General features: G+C 38.5%; 1 protein-coding gene across 4 annotated transcripts in view; it reads left to right on the plus strand.

The window, feature by feature from the left end:
• SPATA7 (spermatogenesis associated 7) overlaps positions 1-17,511 on the plus strand; it is a 45,166-nt gene extending 27,655 nt beyond the window's left edge. For 3 of the 4 annotated variants that reach the window (XM_075426022.1, XM_075426024.1, XM_075426025.1), the window contains 7 exons: positions 9,049-9,521; positions 10,611-10,677; positions 12,355-12,425; positions 13,359-13,412; positions 14,809-14,889; positions 16,323-16,380; positions 16,733-17,511. In XM_075426022.1, the coding sequence (XP_075282137.1) occupies positions 9,049-9,521; positions 10,611-10,677; positions 12,355-12,425; positions 13,359-13,412; positions 14,809-14,889; positions 16,323-16,380; positions 16,733-17,224 (1,296 nt within the window). In that variant the 3' untranslated portion in view covers positions 17,225-17,511. The remainder of the gene's footprint in view (positions 1-9,048; positions 9,522-10,610; positions 10,678-12,354; positions 12,426-13,358; positions 13,413-14,808; positions 14,890-16,322; positions 16,381-16,732) is intronic. The other variant, XM_075426023.1, reaches the window with a different exon arrangement.
• The last annotated feature ends 2,096 nt before the right edge of the window (positions 17,512-19,607 follow it).

The following is a 19,607-nucleotide window of genomic DNA, read 5'->3' on the forward strand; positions in this document are numbered from 1 at the left end:
GTAAAATGTGCTTAAAACCTGCCTTTAATTACTGTATAAATTCTCAGTTTTAAAATGAAAGGATTCGCTTCTGGTCTTTTATGTAGCGTTATAACAGACTGTCACTTTTTTCCTTTGTTTTATTTTTTTTCAAAATAAGGTCTTTCTAAAATAATATCTGTCCCAGTTCTTCTAATTACTTACAGGTTCCTTCCCACCAGCATTTGTCCTGAAAGCATAGGCTTCATCACGCTAACAGAAACTGTAGCTTTCCTTATGTTCGCGAGCCCCAGGGTGTAATTCAACAAACTGTCTGAGTCTGAATTTCAGGTAGCAAATCATTGATTGCTGGACTTGCAAAATATGTCCAGTGAGTCAGTAAGAAGTGAAAATCTGTAAATGAGCCTTCTGGTAGAAGGGTAGGCAGTGGAAGTAATTTGTCTGTCGTATTTTTGAAGCACTGTTTAAACTTTACTTCATTTGCCAAAATACACTTTGATTTCCTATGCTTGTTTATACACCAAGGGAGACTTCTTCTACTTCAATGACTGAATGTCTTCTAATGCATTGTGAGGGTGAGTTAGCCATTCTAACTGTGTTTCTCTAGCTGTCAGGATGTATCAGTAGGTGACAGCTGGAAAACAAGTTCTAAGGATGCCTGTTAAAGCATATGATAATGTAGAAGACTGTTGCCACGCAGTAGTCATATTACTGCTGTCACTGTTGCCATTAGGAAAAAGCTGATTATACATCCTGTAGTTGTGGAACTGCTCCAAAAATTGTTTTGTTGAATTAGGATATTCCTGGGCTGGGATGAGATTCAGCATGAAGTTGAAGCAGTCAACCTTGGAATACCACAGGTTTCCAGGGAGGTAATGGCAAGAATGGTATGTGGTCCTGTGCTTAGTAAGCATCTCGCAACATTACAGGAGGAATTTAAGAAAAAGAGACAAGCAGAATTTTTCTGGCTTTGCCATTGTTACATTTAAATGTAAGAATACAAGAGTTAAAGAAATTGCTTTCATAGTGCATAATTTCTTGCCTAATAAAATGTGGCTCTTGTAAAATGTATATTGATTTTAGAGTAGCGTATATACATGTATAAAAATATAATAACCCATCTAACTCTGACAAGGTCAATGTCCGACTGGATTATAGGCTAAATACATGCTAACCAGCTTTGATGTATGCACCTGACTTTCAGTTTTCAAAGGGCTTCATTCATTAGCATTCACTTTTCATGCATTCTGGTTAGTTTGATGCCTTTATTTTGTCATTTTATTTTTCATGTAGCTGCATTTATGATTATTTAATGCTGCAATAAAGCACAGAAACTGTTTTCAACAGTGTGCTTTGTGCATGGTAAAACTAAAGAGAAGTAAAAATAATTCCTCTAAATTATCTAATTCATGTTACAGATTTCTTAAAACCTCTGTGATTTAGTCAGTGTATTTTATTATACACTGAGCCGACTATGAAACTGCACAGCTATAATGTGTCTTGAACCTGTGTGGCCTGCTCTTTGACTGTTTTGTACAGGGGTTTAAATGCACAAGAACAGTGAATTCTTTATTTGTTGTATCTAGTTACAAATGTAAATTTACTGTAATGTGAGAACCTGCTATGATATGTAATGAATGGAGAAAGCTGTTTCTGTTGTTGTTACCTAGATTTCATTACTGACTTTTTGAAATAATCAGTGACTTTAGTCAAAGAGAGTATTTTGGTCACAGAGATGAAAGCATTCCATCTCGAGCCATGGGTTAAGATGCGAGAGATGTTTGTGGTGCGTCACGTGTTTCTCTACTTTGAACAGAAGACCTAAGTGAGAAGCTAAGGACCTTAGCTCATTTTCAAATGACCCAACAGAGCAATCTTTGGATGGGATTGCTACCAATGAAATTATTTCAAGGGCAGTGGTTTGTCGTTCACGTTCAGGTAGATGGGCAGGGAAAGCATAAGGTGTCCTGGGGATAAATGTGCTTCTCTACTGCTCCTCTCTTTCCAAGTAGCATGATAATCATGGTTGACACCACGTGTGAAAGTTAATCAAAATAGGGTGATAAACTACAGATACTGGAGGGGCTACTTTCTGTTTGTCTGTGAATATGTAATTTTTAAGCAAGTATTTAGAGACTTAGACTGAAAAGCTTGAGGATGGATAAGCAGTACATTTGTGGGTACCCACTCAGTTATCTGTCAGCAAATTACTTGTCTATACTTCTTTTTTAATTAATTGCTCTAAGTTTTCTCACAATAGAAAAGGCTGTTTGACAGAGTCTGGAAAATACCATGATGTCTGTGCATAGAATGCCACTACCATCTAGTCGTTGCAACTGCTGCCAGGGAAGGAAAGTTATATCCTACCAAAATCTCTAGATTTTTAATCTTTATTTTTCTGTGCAAAGCTGATTTGGGTTTTTAAACATTCATCTGAGTGATTCAGCGGGTTGAACTGCATGAAGCTCAATATCATTTATCTCTCAAACAAGAAAACTTGAATTGAGCTGGCCATGAGTAAAAGCTCTGATTTGAGCAAGACTTGGTATTTCACATCCCATGTTCAGATAACCCCATTAATAGGCACTTCCGGCTGCTAACGAAATTTTTTAAAGAAATTAATCCATGCCAAAAGTCAGTTGGAGGAAGGCTGCTCCATAGGAGGGTGAATTTTCTCTTTTAACTGTTTGAAGTATGGTTGCCATTGCCTTGACATTTCAAGATCCCTTTTAGCCTGTTTTTTGAGACTTTTTTTGATTTCTTAAGAATGATAGTTATGACCATCTGCTTATGCATGTGAAATATAGATTAGGAAACACCATTAACTATTTCTAATCTCTCTTGTTAATTTTGTATGCAGCACTCAAGCGTGGCTAGGTGAATTGCCTGCTCAAACGCTTTATATTTAAAGATTTATTATTCTGTTATGATATTAACGTCCGAAGATGTATTGTGCTTGAACTAGTTCTGTCAGAATGAGAGATGTAAGTGACTAAAGAAAGCAGAAGAACCTTATGAGCATCAAAGAAAGATGTCTGCACTGGGAATGTTCAGTACAGATTTCCTTTCAAGCTTCATAGTGACAGTCACCTCTCATGCTGGTTGTTTGAGTTAATACATTTCCACATGCACTTTCAGTGATACCCCTTATTAATAACATCACAGTATTTGATGAAAGTAGAAATATACCATATTATACAATTGAATACCACAAGGACATAGTTTTGAGTCAGAAAAATGGTTTTCATTGATGCCAGTACGCAAAATGTTTACATTCATACAGGTCTTATTTGTTCACATCTTTGTGTGAATTTTCTCTCTTGCCTTTCTCAATTCTTAACTAATTATCACAGTGTGTAGTGAAACGAACAGACGACATACAAGGAGGTTATGAGAGCAGCAACTGTAAAGGCAGAATGTCGCTTACTCCAGGAGACCTTGGCTCTGTCCAGACAGCAGAGAGCAGGCGCTCAGCCCACTTTATATTAAAGTGGCTTGGAAATCGAGCTGTCTCAAGTTAAAAGAATCAGACACTCGTTTATTACAAAATTACAGCTTCTGCACTTGACAGTACAGTTCATAAACTGTCTCTGTGATCTCATTTTACAATGGTAGATGAACTATTCTGTTGGAAGACCTTTTCAGACAAGAATAAGTTCATTTCAAGACTTAAATTCATCTTAATGTAACTTCAGTGACCCCAGTGAGAGGTGCCTTTTGACCTTTTATGTAAAAATAGATTTAGGGTCCTCTCTGTACATGTTTGCTGCGAGTAGTATTCCATTTACCATAGTAATCTATGCAACCTTTTTAAGGAGGCTATTATGGCTGAAATATATCGAGTAAATTTATATATTTCAAAATAAATACAGTTCGTTGAATCAACAGAATAGGAGCATATACTGGTAAGCAAGATAGGTGTCAAGATTCTTGACTCAAAATCATGTTAGTTATGGTTCTTCATAGTGTTAAGTCCAAAGCTGCGATACTTCAAAGCAAGAAGTTTTTTTCCAATTGTATCTGAAGAACAGAGCTAAAAATCTTTCAATCAATGAGTTACTGTGTATTTGTAGGCATGTTTTCATCATCTTTTTTTTTTCCCAGCTAAACTTCTGATGTTTTTATAGATACAGATTAGAGAAGAAAATGAACATACTTGTTTACAGTTAATTTGCCTATACCAACACAGGTGTACAAATAATTTTCTGAAGGCTTAGTGACAAAATGCAGACAAACAGCATTCTCTGGTGCTCCTTAAAATCAGTCACCAGCATAGTTCCTTGTTCCTGATATTGTTTCTTTATGTATCTGCAGGCTGAACTGACCACCTGTTTGGGTAGTGAAGTTTTACCCCAGGGTAAGGGCTTCAAAAGACATTGTTCTTTCTCAGTATATCTTAGGACTGACAGAAGTACAGCTTTACTTTGTAGTTCTACTCTCTAGTCACTATCTCAGCTACTTGGTCTTTTCTACTTGTGATACACATAAGGAGGAGAAGGAAAGAACTGCCCCAAGCTTCCTCATAAATAAGGAATGCTTAAATTTAGGATATTGCCATGTTTATCCAGTCCCTTCATCTTGTTTTGGGATCAGCTCAACTGGATCCGTAGAATAGAACGCGTGGCTTTCGTGAGGTGTAGTTGTGTAGCTGGCTAATATCACTTAATGTCATTTTATTATTTTGTGTATTGTGAGGCACCAGTCATCATATGTTCACAGATGCTTCTACGATCTGATTTATATTGCAGGTCTGTGAGCTGTTTTAATCACCGAGAGTAAAAAGTACACAAGCAAAATTAAGCTGTTTATAACACATACTGAAGGGTATGGAATTAGCTTTTCAAAACATCTGTATAAGTAGATTCTGAAATCTTCCAGTCTTGTCTGTTTTCTGTAGCACTCAGCTACCACTGCGACTACTTTATATGCAAACAATCACACTGGTAAGCTGTATTATACTGCTTGCTAACACAGGCATTTGTTTGGCATTGTTACTGCATGTTATCAGTTCAGCATTTAATTATGCTGCGGTAGTAAAATAAAGTTGGTTCACATAACGCACTATCAAGAAGGGCTTATTCTGGCTAAGCAACTAAAAAGAAAAAAACAACCCTCTTTGCATTAGGCATCAGCAATTATGAATGTTTTGAGGTACTGGAATGGCATAGATACATCATACTGATTTGGGAAAATGTTGTGTGGAGCTGCTGTGAAGGAAATACATGGTATGACAGCAGTATCTTCTGTGACAATTTTGATGGTAAATTATCTGCATTTTTTAATATTCCTCTAAATAACATTTCCTGCATGTCACAAAATATATGTTCATTGTGTTGAGTTTTTAATTTAAAATATCAAGCGGCTCTGAAAGGGAAAAGATGGAATAGTGGTGATTCAAAGCAAAAACGGTAGCAGTGTTATGAGAAAATGCAACATGTATACAGTAAAAGTCATATTGCTTAGAACTTTTAAGAACACCTTTTTTAGGAATTGAATGATAGAACAGAAAATCTGTGGATATTTACAATCTATACTATGAACTACATAGTTTAATATACTAGATATTACTATCCTATACTATATATTACTAGGATACTACTATCCTATACTATATATTACTAGGATACAGTGTTGTGAATTTTCAACAAATGGATAATGATTTCCAAATTTTTTATTCTTTTTTTCCCCTTCTGCAGTAGGAGACTTCAAAAGTCTCACAAGCATTGATTATCTTGTAGAATTCACACAGGTACTTTATTTTACAGTTGATTTTGCTGCTTTTGTTGGTATTCAGTCCATTGTCACTTACTCATGGGGAAAATTACATATCCAACCTTCAATCCACATCTTAATTATCTGATTATTCTCAAAAAGTGAAGCGTTCTTCAGGATTTTCTGCAGGTTCATGTTGTGCTCAGGTGATGAAGCACAGCTGGAAATCCACTGAAGCCATGCTTCAGTCTCTCAAAATAATTTCCATGTTGATTAATTATAAGATCAGGGTGGGCTGCTGGGTGAATCTGTGAATCTTTGCAGTTGGCAGTTAGGGTAGTGTGCCATAAACAATTGCACGTTGCAGCATATGTTGAAGTCATATCATACTGGATCCACTGTTTCTCAGCCTTTCTATAGGGGAGCTATTCCTTCACTGACTTCAAGAATACAGTGCTTCTGCTTAATAGTTTTTATTTGTTTGACAGAAGCATAATAAAGAGATGAATGGAACACACATGTAAACCAGCTTCCCTTTCTCCCTTTCGTCAGTGTAGAGCTTCACGGCCTGCACAGGTCTCTCCTCATCTTCCTGTTCTTTCTTCAGGTAGTGGAGGTACATCAACAGGTTAATGTGTGTGTTAGCCTATCTGAACTTAAACTTCGGGTTTGTTAAAAATCTGGTCCTTGCTTGGCCTCAGAAATTGATTTTTTTTCTTGGGCAGCACCTTTGCTTTTATACATACATTGAAATCTTGCAGCACTTTGCTCCACAGCAACATCTTCGCTGTGTCAGCTGCCCAAGTGTAAGAAACAGTAAAATCATTACTTTAAAGAGCCTGACTAGTTAGTTAAAAATGAACTGAATTGATTTGGGTTTATTAGCTGTTGATTTTTAATTGGGTTTTGTCAGATACCATTTTATTTTAGGTGTTATTTTGCATTGTATTATACTGGCTTGCATTGTACTATACATGGCATGGCAATGAGATTTTCCAGAATACCCTCACAGCTTGTCTCCCTCACTGTTGCAGGACCTAAGTGCAAGCACTGTCTCGGAACTGTATTGCTCGGTAGTTTGAGTACACGCCATATCGCTCACCTCTTCTCCATCATACAGTTGTGTGTAACAGAACCTGAATTGCATAAATAGTTATACATGTGGATGAAATAAATTAAATTATACAAAATTTTGATTACGTTAGGCTTCTGGTTTAATCTACTAACTCTGCAATATGGCTGTCCTTGGAGATCGTAAAATGTCATACATACCTTTCACTGACTGACAGAATCTTCAGTGGGTCGCTGTATCCTAGATAGGAAAAGAATATACAGCAGCTGTCTTGCTTAGATGCTACCTAACTTTTCGGACACACTGTAAAGCACGTTTACCAGTGCACATACCCTGACCAGGCATTTATGCTTTAAACTTGCAAAATTTTCAAAATTCTCTCTAGGACAGAAATAAAATTTCTTTCTATTGAATTGTTCTTTCTCATTTGACAAAGGAAAAAAAAAAAAGCTTAAAATGTCACTGAGATTTAGTTGTGTTTCTGTCTTACTTTTCTTTGCCACAGTGTGTAATACAATTCAGGAATAATGTTGAACTTCTGAGCATTAAAATAAGCATTTAAAATAATTAAAAACTTGTAAGCACATTGGAGAGAGACTTTTTACAAGGGCATGTAGTGATAGGAGAAGGGGTAATGGCTTGAAGCTGAAAGAGGGTAGATTTAGGCTAGATATAAGAAAGAAATTCTTTACAATGAGGGTGATGAGGCACTGGCACAGGTTGCTCAGAGAAGCTGTGGATGCCCCTCCCTGGCAGTGTTCAAGGCCAGGCTGGATGGAGCTCTGAGCAACCTGGTCTAGTGGAAGGTGTCCCTGCTCATGGCAGGGGGATGGAACTAGATGATCTTTAAAGTTCCTTCCAACCCAAACCATGCTATGATTAAGATTTTTTATTTTTTTTTCAAAAAGCAGAAAAATTGGCATGGTCTTTCAAAATAATTCTTTAAAATTTATTGATGATAGACTTAGTTTTCATATTTAAATTTTTGGGTTATCAGCTGTTTTCTTATCCCTGGCATTAACATGGTATTTCTGAGTCAGCCCTTCTAGAATTGCATGTGTTGGAAAATTCCCCGTCGCTTTCCATAGGACAGATATATGTTCATGGTCATTGTGAGTCTCTGGTGTACTTGGCTTCCTTTTTATTAACTACTCTTAACGTTTGTTGCAGTGCTTCACTAACTTTTCAACTTACTCAAGACTTTTTAACTGTATCCTTTTAAAGTAACATTAATATGAGTTTGCTTCTGAGAATTGAAATACATGTTTAAACTCTTAGTGGGTTGAACAGTTAAGAAGCAGGAGCAGTAATACCATTTCTCTACTATCACCTGAAATGGAGTTTATCTATTCATAAACTCAGCGCATTGTTATCTGTCCTGTTTAACTGTAGTAAGCTAACTACTTGCGCTGTTGGCTTTCTGTAGTGTTAGAGGGGAAAGTTTCACAGCTGCCTATGTGCCTGCCGGGTTGAGAAACCCAGAGAACAGGATAGAAAGTTGACCATGTCTGCTGGAGAACGTTATGATTGTTTGTATTATCATAGCAATTAGGACTTTTCTCATGGAGCAGGATGCCATTACACAAGGGAACAGCCCGTGTTCGTACTGCTCTACCACAGTTGGGCATCTCCCACCTACGGGAAGAAAGGGGTCACACAGGGAATAAACAGTTAGTTATGGTTTTCTTATTCTGTGTCTTGAACCACATTCCAGTATTTTCCCCGTTGATCGAAGATGAATCAGTTAGCATGCCTCTTACAGAATATGCATCTTACAAAATGTTAGCCAGTCTGTGGTATGCTTTGAAGCTAACAGAATTTGGAGAGAAGCAACAGCTCCACACTTAAGAGACTACATACTATGAACTAGTCTATAGGGTAATTATGGATAATGTCTACCTTACCTTGCCCAGGTGGTATGAACAGAGCATACTCAGATAAAATAGTTTGCCTCAATGCAGTGATTCCTTGACTTTTAGAACTGTATTGAGCCTTTGGAGTAAAATGATGAAAACTCTTGGTTTGATGTAGCCAGCAGTAGTCTGTAACAAAGTACCCATGTTTTTCTACTGAAGCAAACCATTTTCTTATTACTGTCTCGTTTCCAATGACTGTGTTTTAAAATCTATTAACTGGGGTGCTCTGAAATCAATTTGATTTTACAAAAATGGAAAGTTTTTACATAGATAATACCTCCAAGTTGGTAACAATAATAGCTGGCAGTACCAACTTGAGCAAAGCTGGTAACTTGCAAAACAATCAAATCTTGTTTTAATTTTTTCTAGAATTTCTTGGAAGCAGAAGACAAAGATGGTCTCTTCCCCTGTGCTCGGCAGGCCCAGTACCTCTCGAGAGCGCTGTCTCCTTACGGCGAGCATGGCTTGGTTCGCTCCAGACCACTACGATGTGCCAGAAAAGATTGTCGGAATACATCTAACTCGTCTAACTCAAGTGTCAGTACATCAAGTACACCAAGAAAACGCTCTGGACTTTCATGCAGTTGCTCCACTGATAGCTATGTGAGCATTAGTCACTCCCAGAGGCATCAAGGAAGCAACTCCAAAGTAGGCAGTGGGGATCTTCTAGACAGGCATTCTGAATTCTTTACTGATAGGCAAAAACCTTTTACTCCACGCACCTTAATATCAGATGCTAAATCTTTCCTGTCAGAGTACAGGTATTATACTCCTGCTCGAAGGAAAAGGAAAAATCACTGCAAGCAGCATGTGGAAGCTCAGACGCAGACTGATGCAATCAGGTACAGAGACTAAAACTTTATTTTGAAACTGTGGAATTTAGATGGCGTGATAACAATATCTTCATAAAAACAGCATGTTTTTCTCTCATTTACATTTCTGTTAAACTGGAATAATTATTCTAAAATTATTCTAGAGATGCCTTAGCAAAAGCTAGAACAGAATGTGATTTTCCTTTTTTCCCTGTCATGTTTTGTTGTCTCCTCTCTGGAGCAACTTCTTTCATCTATACAAATTGGATACAAAGTACCACTAAATCCAAACGTGGGATCTCATATCTGTTGGGGGCAGTTGTTCCCTCTGTCTTTTGTTTACTCTCTCTGGTGTGTAGTTGTGCTTTCTGTCTTCTAAAGAATTAACCACTATAAGCATGCCAGTAGTTCCCCACTGTTGCCGCTGTAGTCTCATACCTTCCAGTTCGTTAATTAATACAGGATGCAGAGATCCTTTTTTTTTTTTAACTCTTGAATGCAGCTCTTCATTGTCTTTTTATCGTTTTCATTGAAATGCCTTCAGATGTATCCTATATGAAATATTGTATACAAAATTAACGTCTTTCTCTTGCATTGAACTTCTTCTTAACAAATTAAAAGTTTTGATTTAGTTTTATTTTCACTGATACTACCTCATAAAGAGAAATATTTTCTCTTTTGTGTCCTCAATGCCTGCGTGTCTAACTCTATTTTTGTCCTAGAATGAAGTAGGAATTTCATAAGACTGGAATTACAATATCTTTGGTTCCATATTGCAGCTATTGATTTTCTAGCTGTGGGTCACATGTTTTCCTGGTGCGGTTTTAATGTACAGGATATCTCCATTCTCATTTCTGAATTATTTTGGATAATTTAACTATGCCCTGTAAATATGCAGTCAAATAATGGATTTGGATCATCTATGTATGACTGTTGTCATCCTTCAAAATGAACTATAACTTAGTTTTATTATGTGAATGGAAGTCTGGAAGAAATTTTCTAAACTGAGATGGTTTAGTTCAGACTGATGGGAAATTTCCACAGTGACAGTGGTATTCTCATCCTGCGTATTTTGAAAGTAGCCTTCTTGGAAATCTAATACATCTCTAAATTTTGTAGCTTTCCACCTGCAAACAAAGCTTCTGAGAGAAAAGTTATGACTGAACAGCAGAAGACCACACTGAAGGTAATACAGTCATCATCTGTCAATCATCTGGATACTCTTACCACACCCTTCACCATCATTTTGGAGTATATGCTTCATCTCTGCCACAGCAGTGTACAACTGATTAAAGTTTCATTTTCTTTATTTTCACGAGATTAATTAGTTCTTCAGAGGAGAGAAAGTTACAGAAGAACAAGGGGAAACAGTAAGAAAAAATATTGGGGCATGTGAAGAGACCTTATGATATGACAAAATTAAAAAAAAAAATGTTTTCAACATCTTCTGCAAGTGCAGTGTCACTTAAATATCTGTTAAGGACATAGATAATTGGTACATTATTTTTCAGCAGAAGAAAAATAAATCCTGCTTTTCAAGGATTTTTTTTTCTTCATTTTTACATTGGATAACATATTCCAAAAAGCCCTCAACAGAAGGATTGGAACCAAGGAGCCCCCTCCTCTGAGGAAGCCCCCAGACCAGTGAGTGGTGAAATTTTCCTTGATACGGTTTGCTTGCTGTCTTGCTGAATGTATCTGGAATGCTTTAATGAAAAATCACACCACTTCAAATTCTACCAGCTCCTAGCTTTTTTTGTCGTCATAGTCACAGAAATGTTTGCATCCATCATTTTGATTTGAATTGCTGTGTTTGTGACAGTTGAACTTAGTTTTTCAGTCATTTGGTCTTTCAGAAATTGCCTTAGCGTGTGGTAGTTTAAAATTATTAAATTTTAAAGATGAAATGGAATACCAGCATCTTTGAGAGGCAGAGGGAAGCAGGCAGAAGACCTGAAATATTTCTTTAGACTTCAGATCTGAAGTTACTTTGTTTTAATTTGTACTAATACTTGCATGGAAGAGTCTGATCAGAAGTTAGGTTCGTACTTCGTGCTTTATCTTCTAGCCACTATACAGACAAGTCCTCAGACAAACAGCCCGGTCAGCCATAAGAGAAGTACTTAAATAACTCTGGACTTTCTTCCTTAATAAAGGCTGCAGGGTCAGACTCTTCATGTCTCTACCTTAATAAGGCAAATAATTATGCTTTTATGAATACATTGGAGGAGAGGGGCGAAAGAGAAATAATGTATTTATAGATTTACTGAATCTAGAAGAGAGATCGCCTGAATTGATCTGCAGCTGATCTCATTAAGAAAAGGTTAAATGATTATTCGGAAGGCTTCGCTCCAGTTCCATGAAGAACTTCTGATTTCATTTCAAAACTGTCATATCTGACTTTTTCTTTGCCTGTTGTAAAAGTGACAACAGTAAGTCTTGTAGCTTTACGGTGGTCCTTTCGGGGTATTGTCATTTAAAATGCAGGTAGTCAGCAGCTTTACCTTCCATCAGTTCTGTGCAAGCAGCTCAAGAGATGTGATTTCAGGTGCTGGTTCCTGGCTTTGCATACCAAATTTTATTGCTGTTGGTGACATCGGTCCCCTCTGGCTTTCAGAGAATTCATCTTTGACATACTTCTTAGGGGAAAAATGTTCCACATCGCCTGTTGCCCCTGGCTAAAATTTTGGATGTCAAAGCTGATGACCCTTTGTTGCCATGTGTCTTAGTTTACCCAAAGCTGCTCAGAAAAGACAGAAAATTTGTAGGGCTGCTTAATCACAGATAGTTATTAGGTTCATATTAATGGTAAAATTTGCTATGTATTTGCACTGGTAATAAAGATTTTATCTCTGTGTTGTAGGCTGAAGACAGAAGATACTCTGTGGATGATCCTGAGAGAGGAATAGTTGCTTTTCCATACTCCTTCCTAAGGTGCCTGATTTATGGCTGGAAGGAATATCTGAAGCATTCCTTCTTGCTTTCTGTACAGCTGCTTCTTAGGCCATAAGCCTTCACTACCGTTTCTCTTTATAAGTCTCTGCTCACAAGACTTCCGTTTGGTTGGGTTTTTTAGATCAATGGCCTTTCCAAACTTCAAAATTCATTATTTTCCTATGATAAAGTTCCACTGGGAAGCCAATTAAGAAAGAGAGCTCTGAACTAGCTGAGTATTTTTGTCAAGAGTGAGAGCAATGACACGTTAATGCAGCTGTTAGATGTATGCTCGGATGTATAAAACTGAGCTATATATTTCTTATACAATACTACAACTAAATACTGCATTGGTATTCCAGTTGGTATTTCCTTTCAGGAAGAAGGGTCTCCAGACATCCATCTGTTTGAATCTATGATCTGCAAGAATTGCAGACCAGAGGTCTTTCCCACATCTTTTTCTGAAAATATAACACTGAGATTTAGAATATTTCCTACAGTACAAGAGCAGTGTTGGAAATCAGGCCAGAACCTGGGGCTCCCAGCCGATTCTCCCCATTGCTGACCTAAGTATCGTACATGACTGGCTCATTTACTCTCTGGCCTTTTCATACAAAGCATTTTTACCACAGGAAAAAATTGTACTCTGAGTAAAAAAAGCATTATTACGGATAGTAGAGGTCTTTTGAGGTATCAGAGCACTGCATCTAGTGAGGTGTTACAGTACTCTTGAACCTTACATAGTCTTTCAGGTCTCCATGTAAGCAGTGGATTTTGCGACTGGTGCAGGGTTTGAGGGTGTTCTGGTGGGGCTTTTTCCAAGAGGAAGTGGGATAATAGCACAGCATGGTTCCAGAAGAAAGCAAGATGCGAGGTAGTATAAAGGGTTTTCAGAATGTTGCTCTCTTTCTTACCTTCTGAATTTCTGTTTAGAGAGACACCGTTGTATTCTCAGCATCCTTCAGCAAGGAGGACTATCAAGGCTGAGTAAGTATGCTTAAACCATTTTTCTGCTAGCTTGCAACAACAAACTAGAAACTTCCTCAAAACTGATGAACTTGGGACAGTAAAGGAGGACTCAGAATAAACTGTTGTTCACAATTTACAGTGGAATTGACATCACTATGAATTGGTATATAATACTTGAAAATTTCCATGTGAACTAAAAATGAAGAAAATTCATTATAATTTTGGAAGAAAGATAGTATTTTCTTCTCCAGTGGCTATAGTTTAAATGTTTCCAGTTCTTTCTTGGTCTGTAATCTCTGAAGCAAACATTGGCAAGATAAAATACCAAGTTGAAGAGCATTCTTACCACGTTTCTTCTCTAAATTTGATAAAAATTGGAAGAGGTTTGAGTTACATTCATAAACACTGCCAGTGCTTTATTGTGTGACCTTCGAAAAGTCATTTAATTCTTTGTGCTTTGGGACGGGCTTGTTCTTGCCTAACTTTAAGGATGTAATATAGGTATCAAAGATCAGCTACACGTATCTTTCTTGACTATAGAGGGAACCAAAATTACAATCTTCAGGCTGGATGACAAATTTTAGATAATGAAAGTCATGCAAGATGTTTCCCATTTTTATTTTCTGTTTATAGACTGGAGGATGACTTGATAGATCTGGATTGGATACAGTGGGATAATTAGAAAGATGCTGTGAAAGAGAAACAGCACAGAAATCTTTTCTTTTCTTTTGAGGTTTTCTTTCTTGTTTTCCAAACAGAACTCAAAAATTTTGGGTGAGTATCCCATTTAGAGCAATTGGCATCAACAAGGCTTTAAGAGGTATTAAAATAGAAGTTTGATCAAAGAGGTGAAAGTGACATCTCACACTATCAAGGAGTTTGTATGTCAAGGAGTTGCTGTTTGAAAGGAATGGAGGCTGTCAAACAAGCACTTACATTTTTCTGAGCTTCCATTGAGGACCAGCACTTTCCAGCTGCAGTCAGATTCTCTGGAAGCTCCTTTGGAAGCCTGTTTTCAGAGCATCAGACTGCAATTTGACACTTTCTTCCCAGTCAGCACCCCTTTCTTCTTGAGTGCAAAGCAGGTTCTGAACGCTGTCCAAGATTTGCCGATTTCCTCACTCAGGATCTCTGTGCTAGTTTATACCACAACAGAAAGTTAGCATGAACACGAAGCACCACAGCGACCTTTCTGACAGTCTGATGTTTTACACAGGGTTTTCTGTTGTTATTTGAATTGAATGAAAGGCTTAGTTTGTCCTGATAGAATTACCTTTTTGAAAAATAGCAGCTGGTGCCAAGAACTATATGAGCTTCTTAATGGCGTTTCCCATAAAGGTAATTGGACCTACTGCATTGTGTAATATGTGTGTCTGTTTCAAAACATTTTACATTGGCTTTTCTGTTCTCCCAGCAGAGAAGAAGAGCTTTTATATTTAGCTTTCATTGAAGATGTAACAAATGATATTCTTAGCCTTGGGCTATTTTCTAACAGGTAGGTTATGTTTGTTTTCAAATTTGTAATGCTGCGTCAGAAACACATGGACTCCGTAAGAAAGGGAAGTAGTGTTTAGTAATAATTTCTTTGCATTTAAAAATATGTAAGTACACAGTTACCCCTTGCTTTTGTTTTGTTTCCTTTTTTGCTTTATGTAAGAAAGGGGAACTAGGAAAGACCTATGGGTCATCTCCTTCAACCTGCTGCTGTGCACCATGAGATAAAGCCTCTGTTGGAAACTGGCCTGGAACCCTAGGTCGAGTAATGCTAAGAAGAAATCATTTTACTCTGCAACATCTGCTTTGCTAAATAAACCAAGTTACTAATCTTTCACAGGACAGATCCTCGATCTCCCTTCAGTCCTTGCTCCTGTTCCAGTATCAATTCAGACTTCAACATGGGTTGTCAGGACTATATACCGTTTCAGCTACAGGTTCACCAGTTGCTAAATCAGATTTTATTTCAATAATTAAACAGTAATTTATGATACAGTTTGTGTATTTCAGTAGTACTCCCAAATTCTTTTCTGTACCAGTTCTTTCTTGTAAAGAACTCTCAATTTATAGCAAAAAAAAACAAACCACCCTGCAGTATTTCTGATACAGAATTTTAACCCATTTTTGTAAGTCCATTTTCAAGGCAGTCTAATTCCAGTGTAATATTTTGATCTTCCTCTGTGTTGACAGTGTTACCAGCTGTTGTTCTGTACTGTGCACTTTTTTTTTTTCATGTCAAGGCTATCAATGAGAATGTTAAATGCACTAAAGCCAAAAATTAATCTTTGACAGATTTCAAGAGCAATCTCCCTCTGGTTCTTTTTTACAGTAATGCTGTCTTCCCTTAAAACTCTTCTTGCACTATTTTTTTTTTTTTTTTAATAATTTCTCATGTAAACTAGATTAAATTCACTTGACCTTCTGGAAGTCTGGTCCAGTGACTGTGTACCTTAGTTCTCGCATAAAACTTCCTCTCTGCTGACATTTTTTCTCACCCTACTTGAGCAGTGGAAGAGAGCTCTCAAGACTGAGGGTTTTTCTCTGGATTTTTTTTTTTTCTGAAGCTGCATTTTGTTCCTTCCCTTTATTTAGACTTGTGTATGTCAGCCACTGTGGTGCACCTGAGAGATTTTGGATATTTCAGCATGCCAGTAGAACCACCACTGGATTGTTTGTTGCTCCCAAACACAACCAGAGATATGCTACACATCACCCCATGGTTACCTCAGCTGCCCAAAGCTGGGGCTGCCTGCTGAGCATGTGTCCGGTAGGATACCGACTCGGGGTAGCCCACTTTGTGACAGCATAACTGAAACAATCTTAGTGGTCCCATTCAGCTAAGGAATGAAAATAAAAAACTAAGGTTATTAATTGATGTAGATCTGTTAAAAGATGGTTTTCTTCCTGTTAAATCTTTTAATTGTTCATTTGTAGAGTTCTGGAACAACTGTTCGAGTGTCATATAGAAGAAAATAAGAACCGTTTGGATGAGGTAGGTGCTGCCCCTGTAACGGTCTCCCTCTCTGCGTGTGACCTCAGCAGTGTTTCCGAAGTACAGTGGAAATGCACTGGTGTATTTGCTGTGAGAAGGAACCAGACTGCTCAGTGGGGAAAGCTCTGTAAATGAGATCTGCAGAGTCGTGGTCTACCACGATCCACCGGTCACAGCACAGGCACAAAAAAGGGACAGGAGTCACCTCAGTCTGGTGACACGTTCGGCATCATTTAGTCACTCGATTGCAAGTGGCTTCCCTTGCCCTGTGCCCAAATTAAGCCCCGCGTTCTGGGGAGGTGGGGGTTGTGGGGCTGGAGAAGAGTCACCGCTTTCTTCCTTCACCCCCTAGAGCAAAATGCGCTGCTTGTTGGACGTACTGAGAGCAGACCTCGGCTGCAGCCCAGGCAGCGGCGTGCAGCAGAGCCACGCAGGCTGCGAAGCCCTTGACCCGCTGGATCCGCAAGAGTTCGGTACGATGGAAGAACTCGAGTTTACCAGTAGAAGTCAGAGGCAAAGAAAAGTTGCAAAAAGTGAAGAATTCTTTGGGACCATGGAACTGTGGTTAAAGGAACCAAACAAATGTGAATCGCCAGTATGCAGGGAAAGTTCAAAGGAGAGACAGAGCAAGGACGACTTTTCAGAAGATGTCACTAAAATGAGGGATGCTGGTACAGAGTCTCGCTCTTGTGTGATATCTGAAGAAGACCCAGACACTTCACCCTCACATGAGGCAACTTTGAACTTGATTGCTTGTGACAGTGATTTGGAAGCCAACAGGGAACTTGATGATCTTGAGGAAACCTTTGCAGAGGCCCTTCAGATCTCGCATGACTATTCATAATAGTAGCCAAAATTTAGCTGTTAAATGGGGATGGAGCTAGTTCTGTGGAGAACTGCCATTTGTTAACAGTAGTAAATTATTTATTTGATTTTCAGTTTATTTATGTTTAGACACTGCTAAAGTCTCCCCAGCAAGGTATTGTTAATTGGGCATTAATTAATCTCTCTAGTAATGTAGACTGTAAAGGGTAAAGTTTCAGTTATCAAAAATTTTTTTTATATTTTGTCTATAATTGTAAAACTCAGAACTAACTTTTGAGAATATTAAAATAGATGTATATTTTTAGAAAGCTGTAATAAATATTTATTAGTTTTTATTTATAATAAATAGAATAAAAGTTTATTGCAGTTGTGGTCCTGCTATTGTTTTAGTCTCATAGAATTCATCACAACATGGCATACTACATACTTGCAGAGCAGGGATGGAACTGAAGAGGGCAGCATTTTTTTCTTCTGCTAGTGTTCCATACATTTTTTTAATGTTAAATCCCATTGAGGCGTGAAGTTCTTATATTCAACTTTTTTCCTTTTACAATACCTGTAGAACATAAGGAAGATACCTTTTCCTTGCATTTCTGAGGGTGGAACAAGGAATGAGTGTGGACAGGCAGCTTTCCAAACAGAAGAATTTCTGTTAGTTGTCTTACTCCTTGTACATCAGGTATGAAGAGCCATGCTGCGGTGTTAGCAGCCTAACCTCCTGTCAGCTTTCCTGCCTGAAGAGGACATTTATCTCTAGCTACTGCATATGGCAGCTCTTGAGCCGTTTAACACACAGCCCTCTGTTTGTTTTATATGCAGCTCCTGAGCTGTTTAATCCTAGTTGTCAATGATTCAGCTGATAGTTCTGGAAAGTGAAGTCTGCAACAATTTTCAAACTGCACAACGCTAAAATAAACAGTGCAGTTTCTCACATTGATGACAACCTGGGCATGGCATTCTGCATCGAGCTTTGGTTTTGAAGAAAGCTTGAGGTGGGTACTGATTGACAACTAGGACTACGTAGTAGAAGAGACACAGCAGGCTTCTTGTAGAGCAAATGGAGAAAAGGTAGTCTGTTTTGTGATTAAGTTGATGTTAGCACATGTATTGCACAAAGTCACCCCAAAGTTCTTTGTCTAATGAGAGTACAGTTACTACCTGGCATTCACTTCCCTGCAGAATGCCAGGAAGATACATTGTCTTGCTGTAGGTGAGAAACTAAAAGAAGCCTTAGGAACTGGATAAAGCGTGTCCCCGAGTACCTCTTAGGTATTTATATGTACTTGCTTCCTCCAAGGACAAACCCAAGTGGTTACAGTTCATCCATCCAACTGCTACCACCTGCGTCCCCTGTGGCTCATGAGTGTCTACCAAAGGCTATTGATTCTTCAAACTGGATGACTGATGGCAGCTGTAAGTAGCTCCAGTGGACACAGACCACTGCTTCACTTGTGAAACATAAAGTTGTGGGGGTTTGGTTTGTTTTTTTTTTGGGGGGGGGGGGGGGGGGGCTGACAAATACCTCAAAAAAACTCTAGGGAAAGCCAATCCAACAAAAGCAGCATTTCTGGCATAGTCATCAGCATTGCAGGGCAGGACATAAATCCCAAAAAAAGCAGAAGGCACTTTCCTCGCTGTCTGGGCCAAAATAATAAATTACACTTGTTGATGAGAGCAGAGTTTATTTTAGCTGTGTGTGTGGCTGTGCAGATGGGCACTAGCCTGTCATCTGCTGCACTCAGCTGGCTGTCCTGTAAATCCAGCCTCCAGCTTGAGTGCTCTGGCTCCCTGAAAACCAGGGGAGGGAGGGAGGGAGGGAGGGAGGGAGGGAGGTAGATAGATGGATAGATAACGTGAGGCTTTTGTATCCCTCTGTCAGAGCTCATCTTGTTGAAAAGACGCGCACCCCTGGGACTGAGGCAGTACAGTGCCAGGATGGTTTGCCCCTCATTGCCAGCGACCGAAGCCCTTCTCCCATCCCCAAGGAACCTCTCTCTCTGAGTGCAGGATGCACTCAGGGGACTGTTGTTTCTATTGTAGGAACAATTTTAACATAGAGGGGCTGATTAGAAAACTGAAGAGCATGGTTAAACGTATCCAACTGTAAAACCTCTGTGCTCCGCAGCCAGGACTTGTGTTCTTGGGGCCCTCCATTCCTAGTTCCCAAATTCTGGTCAATAATGGAATTTAGGGGGGTTTCCCTATGTGCCACTACATTGTACAACTTGCATGTCTTAAAAAGATCACTCAGCAAACTTTGGCTTGTGATCAACATGAGCCTGATTAAAGATTAATAAGAATTTCACATTTAAATTCTGCAAATAAAAAAAATAAACACCACAGCAGTGAAAGTGGTCATGACATCACCTCCCAGAAAGGTGCAAATAATGACACACTCATTT

The sequence above is a fragment of the Opisthocomus hoazin genome, chromosome 7, assembly GCF_030867145.1.
Source record: "Opisthocomus hoazin isolate bOpiHoa1 chromosome 7, bOpiHoa1.hap1, whole genome shotgun sequence".
Lineage (NCBI taxonomy): Eukaryota > Metazoa > Chordata > Aves > Opisthocomiformes > Opisthocomidae > Opisthocomus > Opisthocomus hoazin.